We start from the raw sequence: 20,587 nt of genomic DNA on the forward strand, positions 1-20,587 counted from the left end.
AGGGTGAAGCTAGGTGATGAGAGAGAGAAAGAGAGAGAAAGAGAGGGGGGCATGGAGGCAGATGTTCACGTGTCTCCACCAGTCAAAGATAGTTTTTATATCTAGGTTGGGTATTGGGTTACACTTCTGAGTGAGCATTACCAAACTTATAAAGCCTTTGATTAACATTTTAAAAAATGTATAAAAGCAAAAAGGAAAAGGGTCATGGGATAGGGGTTTTCTAGGGAGGGGAAATGGGGAAAGCGGATGGCATCTGAAATGTAAATAAAATATTAAAAAAAGATTGTTGTCATACTATAAGAAAGACTGAGAACATGGATTGAAGGCGACTAGATGATAAATATAGTTAATATACTTTAGAACAGTGGTTCCCAATCTGTGGGTCATGATCAAGCCTCTCACAGGGGTTACCGAAGACAATTGAAAAACATACACTGCAATCCATAACAATAGCAAAAATTACAGTTATGAAATAGTAATGAAAATGATCTTATGATTGAGGGTCACTACAACATGAGGAACTACATTAAAGGGTCACAACATTAGGGAGGGTGAGAACCACTGCTTTAGAGCCTGAGTAGTTGGAGCATTACAAAACAATAGAACAAAGGAGTATGAGAGAAAGTAGAGGTAAATATGACCTCTCCGGAGCTGTCTTGAGTGACTGGGTGAGGAGTACCATGTTAGAAGAAACATGGAGAAGAAGAGCAGATTAATGGGTTGGGAATGCAAATAAGACAACAATATGATCAGTCTGTGATGCCTTGGGGCTGTTTAATGGGGAGTTGGAGATGCAGATCTGGAGCTCATAAGTATCTACTTAAAATTCATCCACATAGAAGTAAAAAGAGGTGAAATGAGCTGCCTAGCACACAGCAGGACCTTTGTAAATATCTGTTGAAAGACCATTACGTTCAGTGTAAGAAGCAGGTCAGCGGCAGTGTCTTTGAAAACATCTTCATTGAATTCTTGGGACAAGAGGGAACTGCAAAGAAGGAGTGAGGAAGGTCAAGGGAAGAAGAATTTTGTAAAATTTATTTGATGTGTGAAGATGTCTGGCTTGCATGAAGGTCTGTGTACCACATGCGTGCCTGATGCCCACAGTGATCAGAAAAGTACATCAGACCACCTGGAACTGGAGTTACAGACTGTTGTGAGCTGCCATGTGGGTGCTGAAAATCAAATCCAGGTCCTGTGGAAGAGCAGCCAGTGCTGTTAATCACTGAGCCATCTCTCCAGGTCCCAAGTAGCCAGAATTTAATGCTTTGGAAACAGAAACAAGAATTTTAAGAGGCAGGACTTCATCAATAATATCAAATGGTGTCCAATGGTCAAGATCCATGACAGCCATCAATAAGCTGAATGCTTCAATAGACATATGGGAGCAGAATATAAGAGAGGTTTCTGAAACTGAGAATTGCAAGGTTTCCATCATCATATCAATAGGCAGAATGAGAGAGGAGTTAGAAAAATAGTTTATGTTGATGGTAAGGATTTGGGGTAATTGGAATCTTTCAGCTGATGGTCACCCTGACAGGAAGAAGACAGTTTTTAGATTAAAGACACACATTTGCACATCATATACATTATGTCTTTTTTCAGTGTATTGCTGCCTTATTGAATATCTAGTAAAATAGAAATCAATGAGAGCTCATAGAATTAAAGTGATATGTATTGTGTGGCACTTGAAAGACCCAAAAGGTAAAAGTAGGCTCAATCAGAGGTCTTGCCCAGGTAAAACAGTGAGCTCCCTTCATGCTGAGAGGATTGATCCACAGAGTTACCAGACTAATTTCACTGTTTAGCATATTATTTTAATATTTACTACCAAAAAACCAGTAGTCCAACTCACAGTTCTAAAACAACATACATTTATTATTGTCCAGGTCTGGAGGTCAGAAGTGTAATATAGTTCTTGTCATATTAAAATTGAGGTGTTAGCAGGACTGCATTGTGATCCAGGTGCCCTGTAAAGGAACTCATTAGAATATCTTTTCTGACATTTAGAGGGCCTTCACATTCCTTGGACCATGAACTCTTTCTGATCCCAAAGCTTGCAAAGGACAGTTAAGTCTTATCACTCTAGTATGTACCCTCTGTGCCTCTGTCTTCCATGATGGATTTCATCGGGCCATACAGATGATCCAGAACAACCTGTTTTAAGATCAGGTGATCAAAAACTTTAATTCCGCCTATAGCTTTAATTTCCCTCTAACATTTAATCTCACCCACAGATTTGTGGAATTACGATATGGGCATGTTTGGAGAGAGTACAGCTTTGCCTACCACATAGAAGAAAAAGATGATTATAGGTAGAGGTACAATCTTCTCTGTGGTACACATTGTTCTAATTATCAACATCATCTTCTCAGAAGAAATATGACTCTATATGCAATGCTGGGAGGTAGAAATAATATGGAGAAAAGTATACCCTGTGCAAGAAAGCACTTGGAGTATCTGTCTCCTACTCACCTTCAGTGTGTGTTCTCCTCATGTTCTAGGGGGATAGTGTATTATTTGGACCTTTGTGGTTTAATCATAATCAACATAATATTATTATCTAATTATTTTTTTCTGTTTTGTTCTAACTGTTGAGGTAAAGTATAGGCATCTTAATTCCTGTTTATGTAAGGATCTGCCCTGCATGTGACTTGCCAATGGACCAATGAGCAAAATGAGTATCTCTTTCTCTTTCTCTCTGTCTCTCTGTCTCTGTCTCTCTGTCTCTCTGTCTCTGTCTCTCTGTCTCTGTGTGTGTGCACATTCGTGTGATTGACCTCACCCAAGCATTATGTATACACACACACACACACACACACACTCCTTTCACCAGACTAGAAATCTACTGTGGGCTAATGTAACAATTTTAAAAATTACTAGTCTATATGATCTCTTCAAGTCTCTTCCAGTGCTCTGTTTCATTGATCTACTGGAATTCAATATACTCTGGTATTATATAAAGAAGCTTCTCGTGATCCATCTGGATCAGTTCCTTCATAGCTATATTGTTCTGCTTCATGCTTGCTTCCCATGTTAAATCAGCAAGCAGCTTCAGTTTCCTTTTTTCTGCTTGATTCAAAGGGGTATAAAAAGTGTTCTGTAAATGGTCCACAATATTGTTATTTGGATCTTTGGAATAATTGAGTTGTTTGACATTTTTAATTATGCCTTTTGGACTATGGGTGGTGTAATTAGATGCTATGTTCTACATTAGCAGTACCTGTCCCAAGCATTCAGATTTGGGGGACTATAAATAAAAGTGTGACAGCTGGGTCCAGCTTTGCTTGTCACTCACCACTGAAGGGAGCACAGCTGGAGAAATACAACATAGTTCCTAGGAAAACAGGGTGCAATCAGAAACAACATCCTCAATCAGAAGGATTTGGATTTTCTACTAGGGAAGAGGTGGACACAGGCATTCCTTAGAGAAAGACAACCAAGCTATTTCGTATCATAAAGGTTCAGAAGCCACAGGCCAGAGATAGTATTTTAGGAAGAGTTAGAGGCAGAGGACAATGGTTCCTTCTTGAGCCAAATCACCAGGATTCCTTTTGTAACCCGTGATGATCAAGGAATGACAATGGGGAAAGCAGAGAAGAAATGGATCAGACAGATAAAAGACAAGCTGTGCTACCTAGAGATGCAATGTGAGACTGAGAGTAACAGCAGCTGGGAAGGGTAGAAAATAATGCGAAGGAGTTAAAGGGGAGCAAAGCATGCTAAGGGAATAAAAGCTGACTATATGAAATTGACATACTTCATATTTTACTTAGTTAAATCATCTATTGGATTTTTCTGTCAATAACATATAAGATATAAGAGGACAGTTTCTCCTACCTCTAAGAGTGCCCATCTAACATATAGTAGACACTCAGTAAACATTGTTGAGTAAATAAAGAGCTAGTGCCAATGGAGCATCTTTCTATACTCCCACACTAGACACCTCCCATCAAGTAGCCCAGTTTAATTTTCACAACAGTGCTGACATAGGCACTATTGCTATCTTGATTCTATAAAAAAATAAACAAGCTCAGAGGCACAGAAGTAAGTAGCAAGTAACTTACTTAACAAGTGATAGATGTCAACGTCTAGGCTTCTATTAGCTACTTTCCTCACTGCTGGGAAGAAACTTCTGACAAAAACAACTTAAGGGGAGTTTGTCTTAACTCACAATTCAAGGATACATCCACTATGGTAGGGAATTCATGGGGGCCAGGAGCATGAGGTGGCTGATAACATTATATCCATAGTCATGAAACAGAGAGATGAATGCTGGTGCTCTTTTTACTTTCTCCTTTTTATTCAATCGAGGAAAACAACCCATGGAATGGTGCCACCCATAGTTAGGATGGCTCTTCCCATCTTAATAGTCTAACTTCCGAACTTACATATATAACAATGGTCCAACCCAAGGCTCACAGGTATTAACTAATCTATATTAAATCATGCAGCCAGGAACTGGAACCAAAATCTGCGTGCCTTAAAAGACAGTGCCCTTTTCTCTTATGACTTTAGAAGATTGCCAAGACAAATATTTCTTTCATCAGTCTTTTACCAAAAACAGTCATCTAAAATGTAAAAGAAGTGGGTGTAGTACACTAAGGTTCAACAAAGGAAACAGATATTCCTTCAAAAATCACCAGTATCAGAACTGTCACCAACCTGCCATTGGCTCTTGTTGGTTCTGGGATTTGGAAGGAGCTATGGAAGGTAGCTGAGATCTGTCTATATGCCTTTGGCTGAGAATTAAAAATTGAAGGTATGTTGCTAGGCAAATCCTAATCCACACTGCCCTAGATAGCTCCAGAATAGGGATATTGAGGAAATGCTGAGAAAGCATTCCTAAGAGCCCGGTTCATAATTCATTTTATGACCTTGTACAAGACACTTTTTTTATATTGTAGTTTCTTTATGATATATAGTATCAGACCAGTAGAAATCTGTTCAAACACGTGAGCTCAAATGTTCTCTTTTATATATTTATCTTTCTATATAGGTATTAGACTTTTTCAATAAAATTTCATTTCAAGCAGGGCTGATGATTTATGTCTTTAATGCCGGTGCTTGAGATGCAAGAGGCAGACAGATCTATGAGAACTTGAGGTTAACTTGGTCTACAGTCAGGGATACATGGTGAGATTCTTATCTTTAAAGTCTTCATTTTGATGGTTTCCAACACCAAATACTATGCTTTGAAAGGCAACAAAATAAAGAAAAAGTTCATTAGGTTCCTCACAACTCACTCTATGAATGTAAAACCAAACTTTCTGTGCAGTTAAACTTTTGAAAATTTTGTTCGAGGGTACTTGCATCATTTCTACCCTTCTCTCTCCCCTTCCAAATCCCTTTCAATTTTATGACATTTTATTCTTAATATTGATGTTATATATTATATATAAATTATACTAGTATTAATATTGTTGTGTACACACATATACATTGTGTGTGTGAAACAGATTATTCTATGAGAAAGTTCAGTATTACATTCAACTGTATTCTCTGCAACCAAAAATGATTGTAAGAATCTGCTCTGAGAGGCCTTGCTAAGGTCCACTGTGTCGCAGTGAAGCCACTAAACCTATCCTCTTGTGCCAGTTCTCCTCACTGATCATCTGGTCTCTGGGCCCTCTGTTATGCTACCTACACTTATAGCTGTGGATGGAACAAAAAATCCTTTACAAGTGTCAGTATTTGGTGGACTTTTGTTTTATATGAAGATAATAAACCATGGGATGATGATGTTTGCTTAATACTTGTTGATCTGCACCATCATGTGTGAGGCTTTTGGAATGGAGAAAGGTTGGCCCAACAAGTGAAATAGAAGAGAAACATACAACTAAAAAGTTATTAGTTATGTTACAGTTTTTGGATTGAGTGATGAGCTTCTGTGTCTTTATTGTACTCTAAATAAATAAGCAAATTTAATGAACTATGAAAGCTCCATAAACGACTCCCAAGTCTCAAAATAATAGATATAAGAGAAACACAACACTTTTCTATTAGCCAGAATCTCATCACTATAATTTCTTTTCACTTATTTGACAAAAACAAATTAGTCAGAATGGGGTTCTCCATGCTGAAAACATGCTGCATCTCTTCAAAGCCTGTTTTATGCAGGGCACCTGGGTCTTTCTTTTGTGATTACTACTTGTGATGGAACTGAGAACTATGTTATCCCCTGAATCATTTTGGTTGAAGGACCATGATCACTTGTTCAAGCCTTTTGGTTCCATGACCATTAATGGGGACAGCTTCTTTCTTGAATTTTAAAGTAAAATAAGGATGTTCAGTTGAACCTGAATTTCAGATAAACCACAAATAAGTTTTACTGTATGAATTTGAAACATGCATATGTTAAAACTAATTTATTATGTGTATGAAATACAAATTTAGTTGGATATCTATCTTTATTTGCTAAAAATTAAAATCCTATCTCATACAAGCAGATACTTACTAATGACACTGTTGGATTTAGGCTGCAAGGACTACAGGTTTTAGAGTGTTCATTTCACTACTTAGTAACTGAAACATATTTGGTGTCCAAAATAGCAATTAAATAGTAAAGGTATCAATACTTTATGAGGTCCATGGAGAAATTAAATGAGATAATAGTTTTATACTACTTAACACCATGCTTAGCTAAATACTGTTTGTCACTATTATTGATTCCTGTTATTTTAAATAACTTTTACTTCACTTACTTTAGCTTTTACTGCTGTCTACTTTTCATCAGTATTGTTCAGTATTTGACCTGATATCACAAGCTCTCCATTTACATGATTAATCTTAAAATGGATTTTTTGCTTAGTATCTCCATTCATACTAACCAAAGGGTTTTTTTTTTTTTTTTTTTTTGGTTTGTTTGTTTCTAAGTTCTCCCTGTGACTCTCATCTTTCATCAACTTGCTGACATTCTTTAATTAATATAAAGAGCTTTCCTGTCTATATGCTTAAAGGCCACTTATAATTCTTGAAATCAAAGGCTGTGGTCTTTTATGCTGGAGATGGTATTGGAGATGATACAGTAAATGATAATCTTTGAAATGCCTCTCTCAAGCTAATGGGTGATTAGGTTACTCAGTGAATGACCCTAATCAACATAGATTTAAATAGCATGTATGGAAAACAACATAGTGGAGATATCAAGAACTCACTTTCTTATAATGAATTAGATTGGTCTCTACGTGCCTTCCTGCTACTTTTCATGTTTTTCTTTTCTCATGTAGTGACTTTACTGTTTGTCTTCTCAGGGGTGGGTCCTAGGTTCTAGAGTTCTTTTCTCTGATCCACTCACTCCCATCACCACACGTATCCTTCTGCCTCATCTCAACAACTAATTGGACACATTCATTTGTCTTACCATGATAATGGTTTTAAAGATTCTACTTCATCCCTCTCTTCCAAGTCACAGGGTTTTATTCTAATGCCATAAAACTAAAGAAATGAGCCTAACACCGGAATCTATGGTTTCATAGCAGATACGGGAGACCATGCAGGACCTCTTAAATCACATTGCATTATGCCCATTAATGTCTGCTTCGCATGAATGGAAGGAGGCACTGGTGCAGATAATCGAAAGATCATTTCCACTTGGTTTGGGAATGCACCACACAGTGTTGTTGTAGCTGATTTGCTTTGCTAATTATGTTCTACTGAAGCTAATATTGAAATTGGTTCACATTTTTTAAGCTCCTCTGGACCAGAAGAGAGATGAGGCAGTGGCATGGCCCACTTTGAAATGAAGGAAAACTGACAACAGTGATGAGAGGGCCATGAAATGTCTCTATGTAGGCTAATGAGTCAACTAGATAAATGGAATAGGATCAAAATAGAACTTGGCCAATTACACCTGGGCACAGGAAGTAACCAACGGCTTCCTATGGTTCAATGGCCACTGAAAGGTCAGCCATTCCCACAGCCTGCCAACAATCTGAAATCCTATAAATTAGCAGTCTACATGAAGGGTCTTTGTTATAATACAACTGTGGGTGTAGCACTCTTTGATAATAGCAAGAATAACATGCTTCCAGGTAGAAACATTAGCAGTTAGTCTGACTCATTCTGCATCCACTGCATTGACTTAGGAGGAAAAGAACGGAAGGTGTGGGAAGACAAGTTTGCCTTGGTGATGGCATAGCCATACTAAGGGATCACTAGGTAACTGTTGTGGGAAGATAAGAGCCTTAGAAGTGCCTTAGAGGTGAGCAGGGACACTTGTACAAGATAAGACAACTGTCACCTTGTCTTTTCCTCAGTTTCTTGGCCACTGTAAACATAGATAATATGCAACTATGGCCAATGAAGATTTCCCATTCTTAATTATTTTCCTGCTGGGCAACAAGACTATGGTAGGATTCTATCTTTTTCTAGAGTCTTGATTTCTTGTTTCTTTGTTGCTCTTGTTTGTTTGTTTGCTTCCTTGCTTGCTTGCTTTTTGACATGGCTAATTCAGAGATTAATTATGTATTGGCTTTCTAACCTTACAAGCTGCTGCAGGGGACAACTGACCTATTGAAATGTGTTCCTTTCTTTCTCATTGCAGTCTGCTCCCAGTTTTCCAGAGGGGTGTATGCTATCTTTGGATTCTATGACCAGATGTCAATGAACACCCTGACCTCCTTCTGTGGCGCCCTGCACACATCTTTTGTCACCCCTAGCTTTCCCACTGATGCAGATGTGCAGTTTGTCATCCAGATGCGCCCAGCCTTGAAGGGTGCCATTCTGAGTCTTCTGGGTTATTACAAATGGGAGAAGTTTGTGTACCTCTATGACACAGAACGAGGTAAGAAGAGACATCTACTTTTTTTTATTGGTAGTCATGTGATTATGATTTTCACACTTTGTCATGCATGCATCTCTTCCAATAGATAAAATCTAACTCTATTTTAAATTTGTTTTTAGTACTTAATATAAATTAAACACAAAAATATATCAACAGAAATTTCAGAACCTAATTTTCGAAATAATATGCGTATGTCCCCACTAAAAAAGTGACTTGGAGTAAATCCCTAAAAATTATTTTTGCAAAAGAGCATGACCAGAAAAACTTTATTTGATCTAAAATACACTAAACATAGAATACAATCAAATAAAGTTTTTTATCTAAAAAAATAAAAATTTTCATGTGTGTACATATGTGACCTACTATGACACATAGCAATGAAAGTTCAATCTGGAAACTTAGAAAATGAATCTTGTAAGATTAATGTTGTCTTTTCACATATATTAATTAATTTGTTGAAATTTATGCATCATAACCCAACTAAATATACTCCACAAGTCCAGCTGTCTATGAGATTTTTCTCAATGAAACTGAAGGACCTTATCATCATGACGTTCCATCAAACTCTGTTCTTATATCAGTCACTTGCCTGGAGACTAAATTAGGATGGCTCTCTGACTCCAGGGCTTCAGATTCAGGGAAGGAAGAAATAGAGGATGGGTCTGTCTTCCTGGTACTGGTCATACCTACAGAAAAGCTCTTTCTTATCAACATAATTTGAAAGGTTCATTTCTCTCTGGGAATCCTTGGTTTTCTTCACATTCCTCTTATTTAGCTACAGCACCAGATCATATCAGGGAACACATAAATCAGTGTGTGTCTAAGATACATACCAGCAAAGGGGATTGAATTTCACCAATCAGAATCAGGATCTGAGTGTTCTAATTCAAGATCTGATACTAGCTAGCTTTTTGATCTTGACCAAATCAATAAGGCTCTCTTGACCTTGGTCTCCTCACCTAAAGTGAACCCTATTTTATGCAGAATTCCATTCCTCTGTGATTTTTTAAAAAGAAACAAGAAACTTCGTATCTTGGAACTAATCGTAACTTGCATATCACCAGTGAGTTAATCTAGAGATTCTACAAGCTGCTATCTACCCTTTGTGGTGTATTCTACCTCTGAGACAGATTCATATAAAATATAGTTCCAATAGGGGTGAACAAAAAAATGCTATTTATACAACAATTCATGAACAACCCAGAACAATGTTGAATTAAATGCTATGCTAACTTGTGGATGCTTTAAAGATTGTAAAAACGTAGCATTCCAGAAATGCAGAGTTTTCAGAGACAACTTCTTAGAGAAAGTGAGTCTCCATGGTATGATTTTTTGAGGACAGTGAAATGGGGAATACCATGAAGTCTCAACTTTAAATAAAGATCTATATGCAATTGGAGAACTCTAAAAATGGGAAAATTAGACTTCTGCAAAGAAGACTCCCACCATGGGTAATCCAATATCAAGGAGTCAGCACTGAGACCATATATACAATATTATATTGACTGAGTAGGTTATATTCATGCAGCTAGGAATATTTTCATATGTGTAACAACAATTAAAGAAAGAGACTGAATTTGAGAGACAACAACGAATGCATGAGAGAAGCTGGAGGGAGAGAAAGAAAGCGAAAAAGTAATGTAATTATATTATAGTTCCATTACTAAAAAATTATATATAAATATATTTTTAAAAGAACATGGACAAAGGACAATGTAAGAAAGGAGCTCTGTGTGTTCAAGCAAAGCAACCTTGTTTAAATATTATTTAAAATTTCTAATTTACAATTTACTCAAGGAATTTTCTTTGGTTCGAAACACAGAGAATGAATTAGCTCATTTCCACATATTGAATATAGTGCAATATGGAGCATTGTAATTTAGTTTTCTGAACTGAAGGTTGAAATCAGCAGCTTTTCTCCTGAAACTTTGTTAAAATTAAAGATTATTTTGTTTAATGCTATAACTCCATTCATTCAAAAGAAGACTCAATACATGCATTCACTCATCACCATATAAGAACCATCTCTGCTCATTAGATCTCTACTGTGAACAAGAAGGCTTCTTATCTCTTATGTCTGCTTCTTATCTCATTAAGTAATATGGGCAACTATATGGTCCGGCAGCCAGAAGAAACCTTCCTGATTCTCTCCTCTGTAGCTACTTAACAGGAAGGACTAATCTATTTTTGAGAACTTCATTACAGAAACTTTAACATTAATTTTTATTTTGAAAAGTCTTCTCTAAACATTGTTCCAGAAAGTATCACAAATTTTTAAGAACTTTCTATTGCCCACATGGGAAAGAAATACAGTCTGTTCTTTAAGATTCAGTATCCTTATTCTTCATCCAACTAACCATCCTTTTCTCCCTATGCAACCTTATAAGATTCCTACTGTCAGAAAGATTACTTTCTATGGGCTAGTGAGATGGCTCAGTGGTTAAGAATACTGGCTGATCTTCCAGAGGTCTTCAGTTTAATTGCCAGCAACCATGTGGTGGCTTATAACTATCTATAAGGGGATCTGCGGCCCTCTTCTGACCTGTGGATGTATATGCAGCAGAGCACTTATATATTAAATAAATAAATAATTTTAAAAGACTGCTTTCTAATAAGAGAGACAAAGAAAATCAAGTAAATGATGAATTATAATTGTACATTTAGATAATGCACTATGAAATAAACAAAGATTATTATGATTACACCTAATTTGTAAAGGATGCCAAGTGAGAGCCTTATTGAGGAGGGGCATTATAATCTGGAACTAAAAGAATTGAAGGATACAGCCTAATGTGGAAACAGTCAGTGCAAATAACGTGTAGAAATTAATGAAAGACCAGTGTGGGTAATGATTAGTCAGTAGAGAGGAAGATGGTTAGAGGATGGCTATAGTCGGAAGGACACAGAGATAAGAAGAGAGCTGTATTTTAGCCATGGAATACAACTAGAAACCATGGTAAGGAGAGTAGATTCTAAAGTGGGAAGGCATTAAAAGATTATAAGCAGAGGGGTCAAATGACCTGATTTAAGCTTCTATAATTAATAGAATGGTGAACTAAGGAAAATCAACAAAGAAAAAGAGCCACTGTGGTCCTGCAGGTCAGAAAGATAACAGCTTGATCAAGGCTGGAGGTAGAGAAAAGTCTGATGGTGATGCTTTTAACCAAACCAGATTTGAAGAGCATAAATATTGCCCATTTCTAAACACCCAGAAACCCATTTTGTCCACACCATTCACCTGGTGCTTCACATAATGCCCCCTATTGTTATTTCATTTGATCTGATATAAAGCACCCCAAACCCTTATCTCCAATGTGATGATAATAAAACATTCTTTAAATTACACAGTAGAGTATCTATAGTATTTGCTTTTTTTCATCAGTGATCATCCCTTGCTTCAGTAATAAAATGCTGAAAAGATATTATAAGATCAGATATAATTGTAAAATATTTTAAATTATATTAAATGTGGAAGATGAAGAGAGATAGAAGGGAACCTTGATAATTACTTTCAAAGAAGCTAAATACACAATATTGTAACTGTTCTGTTTAGGTCCAGGGACGAATAAGAAGCCAAAGTATGGATTAAGCTTCAGAGGTCATTTAAAAGCTATGTTGCACAAACATGGTCAATTTTCTCTGGCATTATCAAACACTGAATAAATTGGTGGAATATACTGACTCTGCTCTACAGACAAAGGTCTGATTCAGGATTTGCAAGTCACTGTTTCACTTAGTTAATAAAATGACACCTTGCTTCATTAATATCAAAATTAGAAAATATGCATTTGGTTCTACATACATAAAAGGTCAGTGCTTAGGAAAATATGAGGTTGACTAACTGTGTTACCTACCCCCTCTATAACCTTTCCTTTTATCGACTTCTCTGTTACTTGTTTACCTAGTCCTTCTCACAGTACGTCTCTATGCCTGCCCTCCCTATTGGGAATAAAACCACATCTCTGCCTACCCTTCCTCCACACCTTCACAAATCTTCATGTCCAGCATTTTGTTTCTGTTGATTAATAGTCTTTCTCTGCTAATAACAACACCTCAGCTCACCAATTTATTCATGCCAATTTATATGGTTACTAATGACTTCGTGTATCCAGGAGAAAAGAAATTTCTATTCAGGCAAGGAACTTCTATAGAAATAGAACCTTAATCCAAAAATGGTTTTCTTTTTATTATTATCACCTTTAATTGGCACACACTAGTTATACATATTCATGAGATATAATGTGATATTTTGATACATGTATACATTGCGTAGTGATCAAAATCAGGGTAATTAGCATATAGGTCATATCATCTATTTATCATTTCTTTATAGAAAACACACTCACAAAATTCCCTTGTGGTTACTTTTTGAAGCATGCAGAATGCTGTTAACAATACTCATGTTTCTGGGCAACAGAATACTAAAGCCCATTTCTTCTTTCTAATTATAACTGTGTATCCATTGACCAACTTCTATCCATCATTTTCTCCTCAATCTCTATTCTAGTCTCTACTTTTATAAGTCAACCACAATAGAAAGGTAACCACCATTCTATTCTCTACTTTTATAAGTCAACTTTAATTTTGAGCTCTCAGGTACCAGGGATCCAATTTGGGAGGTGGCTTACATACACAGATTCCTCTGCACAGAAGATTCTATACCATTCCAAGAAAATGGCCACCTCTTTTGGTTACAACACAAATGGGGGGGGCGTGTAAAAGTGTTCTAAATAGGAACAAAATCTCCTCCACAATACTGACATACCTGAGAATTGAAGCCAGGCTCTCTTGAGTACATGAAGCCATGAAGCTTCTCCTTGGCTTCAATGAGCAGAACCCATGGAGATGAAAGAACCTGGCCCAGCTGTGACTGTGGGCTTAGATAATAATAGTCTGGGTCTCCTTTGAGACAGCTAGTGCCAACCTTCTTTCCAGCAATCAATAAACTCCTGCTGTCTCCCATTCTGAATCTGAAACTCCCTACCCAGTTCCCAAGTAATTCTCTGAAAGTCATTGGCCTTTAAGAGACATTGTTATCTTCTTTTAAAGGTTGTGGTAGAAACCGAGAAAGCTATAGAAATAATTCTGTTGGTCAACATGGAACTGTTGTGCTTTCTCTAGCATTAGGTTGCTCTAGCTCACTTGTGTTATTTAAAAGAAGCACAGTTGGTTTCTGACTTTGACGAATTGACAATCCTACTGTAGAAAAAAAATAAAAGCAACTGTTGACATTTGTACTGATGACATTTGTGTTCATTTCAGCATCGACCATGAGGGAAAAAAAATAGAGGTTCTCAGACAGCTAAGATGTTGGAGAATTTTTAGCAGGTCCTCGAGGTCTTAAGGAGTAAGGAGATCCCCCAAGACAGGAGAGAGAGAGAGGCCTTTCCTAGGAGGATTATGAATGCTTCCTGATTGGCTGGAGTTTAATTCTCCTGAGATGAGCAGAGGCTTCCTGTTCTCACACCTTTCTACATGATGACATCCATGCTGTTTACATGTCTTAACTTCATAAGGCTCTTTTATCAAAAAGGCTCAAAACCTTTGTTTTTACTATTTTTTATCTTCTCTTCCATATCTTTGTTTCTTCTTCTTCTTCTTCTTCTTCATCTTCTTCTTCTTCTTCTTCATCTTATTCTTCTTCTTCTTCTTCTTATTCTTCTTTTCTTAATCTTCTCCTTCTAATTCTCCATCTCCTTCTACATCTCCTTCTCCTTCTCCTTCTCCTTCTTCTTCTTCTTCTTCTTCTTCCACATACACATACACACATATACACATATACACATTTACACATATACACATAATACATATATATGCATACAGTGCAAGAGAATGAGAATGGGTGCTAGGCAAGCTTCTACCACTTAGGTCTGTGCAGATACCTCCAAAACTTTTTGTTTAGAAAAGGTCACATTAAGTTATACAGGCTGGTTTTCAATTCTCTCTGCAGCAGCTAAGGTAGACCCTGAACTTTCAATCCTGCTCCCATCCTCTTCAGTAGCTGAGATTCCAGGCCTGTGCACTCATGCTGGGGTGTATCATATTTTAAAAGTGAGAGTGGCTGCTAGTTCTTAAGTATTTAACATATACACTAGGTCTTGAGTTTATAGATTATCACATTTCATCATGGTAACATTTATATACCTCTACACCTGATGGAACCAAGGCAAAAAGTTCAAATGATGGTTCTTAGACTTTTACACCAAAGTCAAAAAGAAACAGTCTCATATCACCCTAGGTCTGCCACATTCCACAGACTATATGCTTTGCTCGAGCTTGCATACTGCTTCCCATTGTCTAAATATTTAAAGGCAGCAGATATTCCTTTCCTTCATTTTTCCTGTAGCAATTCTTCAAAGGACAGTGTACTTAGACCCTGCATACTTCAGTTATATCTGTGTAGATGCAATCCAGTTCTCAATTTATTTCTTGTGTCACAGTGATCACAAATAAATACAATATTTTTTGGTACAAGAATCAACATAAACGGATGGCCAAAGACCCAAGTTAAAGGGCAGATGAGTCAAAGTGGTGGAAGCAGAGAAAGGACAATGTTGTTGATGCAGGCAGAATGCAGATTTGGAATGAACAGCTGTGGTGAGGCCTGCATCTAAAGCAAAGGGAACTCACACATCCCTCTCTGTGGCTAGGATAGTTTCTGGAGCTCAGAAAAACAAAAATCAAAACGTTCATACTGCTAAGGAGCTATAGGCCTGCTTGTGTCAAAAGCAAGGAATGACCAATGGTGGATTATACCAAAGATTATATTTCCATCCAAGTACTGTGAGTAGCAGGTGCCTCCATCAAAACAAATCTTGTTCCTTTGTTTTGTTTTACTTTGTCTTATCATTTTCTCACCAACTCCATGATCTAATGAAAGGATACATGAAGGTGACAGATGGCTCCAATTCTAGTCATGTCCATTTGCCTTCTGGGAAAAGTTAAGTCAAGAGAGTTTTTATTGAAATTCAAGTTACTTTTTTATATTTGAATAAATTAGGAAGGCCCGGAGAGTACATTAGCCTGTGAGAGACAGATACTAAATTCCCCTGTTTGAGCAGCAGTAATCAGGGTTGACAGGACCTAAGACAGTTGGTAGTTTCTGCAGCCTGCTTAATCTATTGTGATCAGTCTTCAACTATGAGAGCATCTTGAGAGCCTATATGATAATACTAGTGAATGAATATTTGGACTGGATTGTGAATAAAAGACTGCATATGTCTATAATGAGGGTTTCATTGAAAATGAAAATACTGAAGCTGTCATATTTTTAATACTTCGATTTGCACATCCTTGACTGCTTTGGGGCATAAAAAGAGAAAGTGCCGAGCAATTTGTTGTCAGCTCTTGAAATAAATTATCATTTAAACACTTCCTCTCCACAGAGGTTATTAGCTTAGTAGCTCCTTCATTTCTGGGGTTGGACTATCAGTAGGGGAAGAATAAAAAAAAATCATAAGACATTAAAGTATCCTTTCAAAAGCTGGATATTAGTTACTGTGGAAATTGTTCTCTTAGTAGCTTAACATATTTTTTCGGTAGCTCTCCAATGCTGCAGATTAGAGTGCAGCAACTATTAATAAATACTGTCATATTTTACAGCTGTCATGCAAAGCTGAAAAAAGGCTTTGCTGTGATTAGATCCTGTTTACTGTAATATTTCCAGCTCAGACTCAGAAAGGCAGTTTTCCTATAAAGGTATTTCCATAAGTAGAATATTTTTTTCCATCAAATGACATGACTAATTTTAATATAGTGTTAACTCCTTGATCGCAGTGAATTTGAGGTTGAATTGATTTCACAGCCAGAGGAACATTCGTCTCCAAAGACACATTAAACCAAAACGTCAAATTTTCTCTCTTGGGTTGTCCTTCACATGCAAAGATAGTACTCCTGTCATAAGATGTGCTTTGAGCATCCCCTCCCTCTTAGAAAGAGAAGTCTATACTGCCCTACTTGCTTTCTTTTCCTCTGTCTTCTTGTGACCAACTGAACTGTCTTGCAAACGCAAGACAGGATTTAGGGTAAGAGTTTCTTCAGTAGGTTAGAATTTTGTTTTCTGCCCAGAATATCAATATTGCAGCAAAAGAAATAAATCTTTTTGTCTCACAGCCACCACCACCATGATGTTTAGAACTGTATTTGCATCTTTGGGGGAAGAAGATGACAGCTGGCAGAGTTGCTCTTTGGATCTGACCTTCCATTGCTTTCATTAGGTTCCTTGAGGAATTAACCCTCAATGAGCTGAATATCTAGTTCTTAATAAATGAATGTTCTTCACAGTATTAGGGGCTAGCTGCAAATTTGCTACTATTTCTGGGTTTGAACTTGACTGACTGTGGAGAAGGAGACAGATTGTGTAGTGATCCTGCAACTGTGACTTTGAGATTCATCTCTTGGAGCCCTAAAGACGTCAATTCAAGTGAGGGTAAAGTATATGAATCACAGAATACAGTGTATATGAAGTCTTTAGTATCAAACTGAACAAAATAACATGTCCAATTGATTTTAGTTCTTGTGACTTTATTATAGTTTCAAAACTTTACCCCTCATTGGAGTGAGAAATAAATTTTGGTTCCTCAGGGGACATATGACAATATATAGACACATTTTAGTAGTAAGGAAAAGCCAAGGAATACTATTAAACCTTCTTTAATGTACAAAGACAGCATCCTCCTCTCCAGCATGGAAGTATCTGCTACAAAATGTTTATTGTAGGAAGACAGTATTGAGTCAATGGACTGGTTGATGGAACTCTTCAAGAGACCAGCTATGAACCAGTATACTATTAATTAAGAGCTTCATTGTATCTAAGTTGGCATTAACAACAGTGTTCAATAGCCACTAGTCTTTAACTATGAATAGTTTCCACCATGGCCAAAGAGATGGGTTAAGAGTAATGCACATGAAACAAGTATGAACTAGCACAAGGCAAGAGCCATATTGTGTGGAATAGACTTCAAGCCCCAAGGGAGAACAAAGAAAAGAGAGTTCCTCATGGGCACACTAGAGCTATCAGGGAAGGCTTCATGAAAGAAGCTGTTTCTTAGCCCTCAATGGAACTGCTTCACCTAGCAATGACTTACCTTCATTGTTAAGGACAACCAGGCCTCTAGAACCAAAACAACATGGCGTTCAATGCTCTCCAAAATAAGAGATCAGGACAAGATGTACAATAAAAAAAATTTTAAAAGAGCACTGTGCCTTTTACAAAATGGAAAACAATTACAGAGCTGTTGAAAATAGGCAGTAAACAAAGAACGGGAGGGCAATACTGGCAAAATTCCATTTTCTCCACTAATGCTCTAGCAAAAGTTCAATTTACAGCAAAATCCACAGAGCTCTCTCCCCTTGTCTATCAGTCAAACACATTGTTTGGTAGCACCATGGCTGCATAGGACGCCTCAATTGAATCTTTTTTTTTTACAAAAGCAAGACAGAATATGAAATGCCAAGGAATGAGGGAGGGGTCTAGGAGCAGAGCTTGTCCATTCTGCAAATTCTCTGTGGAGCACCTTCATTCAAGAAAGAAGAAGGAACGCAAATAAAGACTATTTCCTCATTTTCGGGGATCCGTTCCAATCAATAAGTTGCCAGTGTCGGCTGCTGTCCTGCTTTGTCGACTCCACAAACGATCTGATGAATTCTCTGGTGCTAACTGCCTCAGCAGGCTTTCTCAGCAGTAGTAGAGAGGCTAATTAAGATCATGTCTGGCAAGAAGGCTGACAGGTTATGTTCCTGGCCACATTGAACTTTTAGAAGGTGTTTCAACTTCACTGCAGGCAGGCAGCACTTGGCTAGGCACTGATTTCATAGTAGGCCTGCAGTTCATTTCCACCGGTTCTTGCATCAACAAGCCTCCGTTTTGTTAAGGATTTACATCCTTCTCCTTGGGGTAATTAAGCGACAGTGTGTTTGCTTTCAATTGCATTACTCTGGCTCTCTTTCATTTGAATTTTTAATATGCTTGTAAACAAAGACAACAATTAATAGTCGGGTCATTTTTCCCTACTAAATCATGTGTTTGTGTGCTGAGTGTCTTACCGACATACAGCATATAGAGGTGAGCTTAGGACAAATAAAGGTAGCTCTACTTCTCACAGAAGGTAGAAAATGGGAGAAGCATATGGAACTCATTATACCAAGTGGTAGGTTAGACTGAAAATATAAATAGCTTCCCCTCCCCCAAATAAAGGTTTGCATTATTTCACAAATAACAGACCTACAGTGAGGTATTAAGAACAAGAGAGAGATTTGGAGGGGTTTTTGAACTAAGGATGTCAAAAACTTAATTCAAAAACTAAGTAGATTGTTTTTTGAGCCCATATTTACATTCTCATAGGCACTCAGTCACGTGCAATGCTGGCACTGTAACCCCTAAGATTTCAAGTTAGGAGTATAGCACTCATCTAGGCTGTACAAAGGAAAGGGAAGGCTCAGAAATAGATGCATGGTATCCAGGAACATTCTGTCTCCTCTCACATAATCAGGGTTTCTAACCACTGTCAAATATAAACACAGCTGGACACCCGACACTTTAGCAGATTTTAGTCAGTAACATCGTATTGCAATAAGGAAAGAATTCAGCATAAACTGAAGTCATCTTCAATTTTTACAAAAGTTCCTGGGTACTTTAGAGAAAAAAAGAGAGTAAACAGGAGTATCTGAATAGCTGTCCTCAATCATCATGTAAGTGAAAGGTACAAATAACTAGAAAGCTTGGTTCATGGGAAACTCATATAGTTTTGTTAAGTTGTGCCTGCTGAATATCCTCCTACTATCCAATAGAGACTGAGCCACATAGGCATCTGTTTTCAGCCTTAAATTTCTCAGACAGACATTTTAGAATGAGCTATGATCACCATAGGAATGTGGCCTTGAATTGTTGGAAAATATGTCCGAGTTATGCTCAAGTTCTGGTAGGCCAAGCTTGAGACCTCCTCCAGTAGAGGGCTTAGAGGAGTCTGACAAGAGTTTAATTAAGGACAAAAATCTTTGTCGTCACACACCAAGAACACCCTGTTATAAAGGATGAGTGGTCCAGTTAGAGGCATGGAGAGAACAAATCATCAAACCGGAACTATGGTTCAAAGCCCATCTCTGTCTCAAAATATTAAACTCAAGTTGCATGGCCTTTCGAGCCCCAAGTTTCTACATCAGTAGAATGAAGGATGAATTCTCTCATTTGGCAATTAAAAATTTTCCATCAGTACAGGGTTATATAAGTGAATGAAACAGGGTGCCTGTTTCTAATAAACTCACAGTTTAGAAAGACATCCCAGATAAGTTAATCAATAGAATCTAGCACAAATATTAAGTGTTATAAAATTCTGGAAGCTATTATAGCACACCTTTTCAAATGACTACTCTTCCTGGGGGTTGAATATGAAAATACCTATCTACACTGACTCATTTAACTAGCCAAAGACTACTCAAGGCATTCAAATGTTTCTCTTTGGCCATCTCTTAGTGATCTTCCTTGAGCCTTCCCATGTCTGTTAAGACAAGGAAGAAGAGGAAACAATGCCTAGTTGATAGAATGGGAAATCCTATTAGATCTCAAACTCTTTCCCAGTAAACTTCTATACCATAGAGCAGTTGTAATATTTTTTCTTCTAACAATACTGGCTGAGTTTTTCAACAGTGGCCTGCCTGTCATGCCAGGCCTGTTCTTCCAGCACCCTTGAGCATCTTAAAACATGGTCCCACAGTCATTTTCAATGTCTATGCTTTCTGTATATGAAAGAAACATCTCTTAGTAAAAATTATACAAGAATTTCGATAATAAAAGGTAAAGAAACTTTG

At 37.3% G+C, this 20,587-nt stretch overlaps 1 protein-coding gene across 5 annotated transcripts in view; it reads left to right on the plus strand.

Moving 5' to 3' along the window:
• The window catches only part of Gria3 (glutamate ionotropic receptor AMPA type subunit 3), a 259,149-nt gene that overhangs the window by 65,527 nt on the left and 173,035 nt on the right, over positions 1-20,587 (plus strand). For all 5 annotated transcript variants that reach the window (XR_004604537.2, XM_076918780.1, XM_034485108.2 and 2 more), the window contains one exon: positions 8,543-8,782. Coding sequence is in view for 4 of the 5 variants with exons in the window: in XM_076918780.1 (XP_076774895.1) it covers positions 8,543-8,782 (240 nt within the window). In the remaining variant the exon portion in view is untranslated. The remainder of the gene's footprint in view (positions 1-8,542; positions 8,783-20,587) is intronic.

The sequence above is a fragment of the Arvicanthis niloticus genome, chromosome X (genome assembly GCF_011762505.2).
Source record: "Arvicanthis niloticus isolate mArvNil1 chromosome X, mArvNil1.pat.X, whole genome shotgun sequence".
Taxonomy (NCBI): domain Eukaryota; kingdom Metazoa; phylum Chordata; class Mammalia; order Rodentia; family Muridae; genus Arvicanthis; species Arvicanthis niloticus.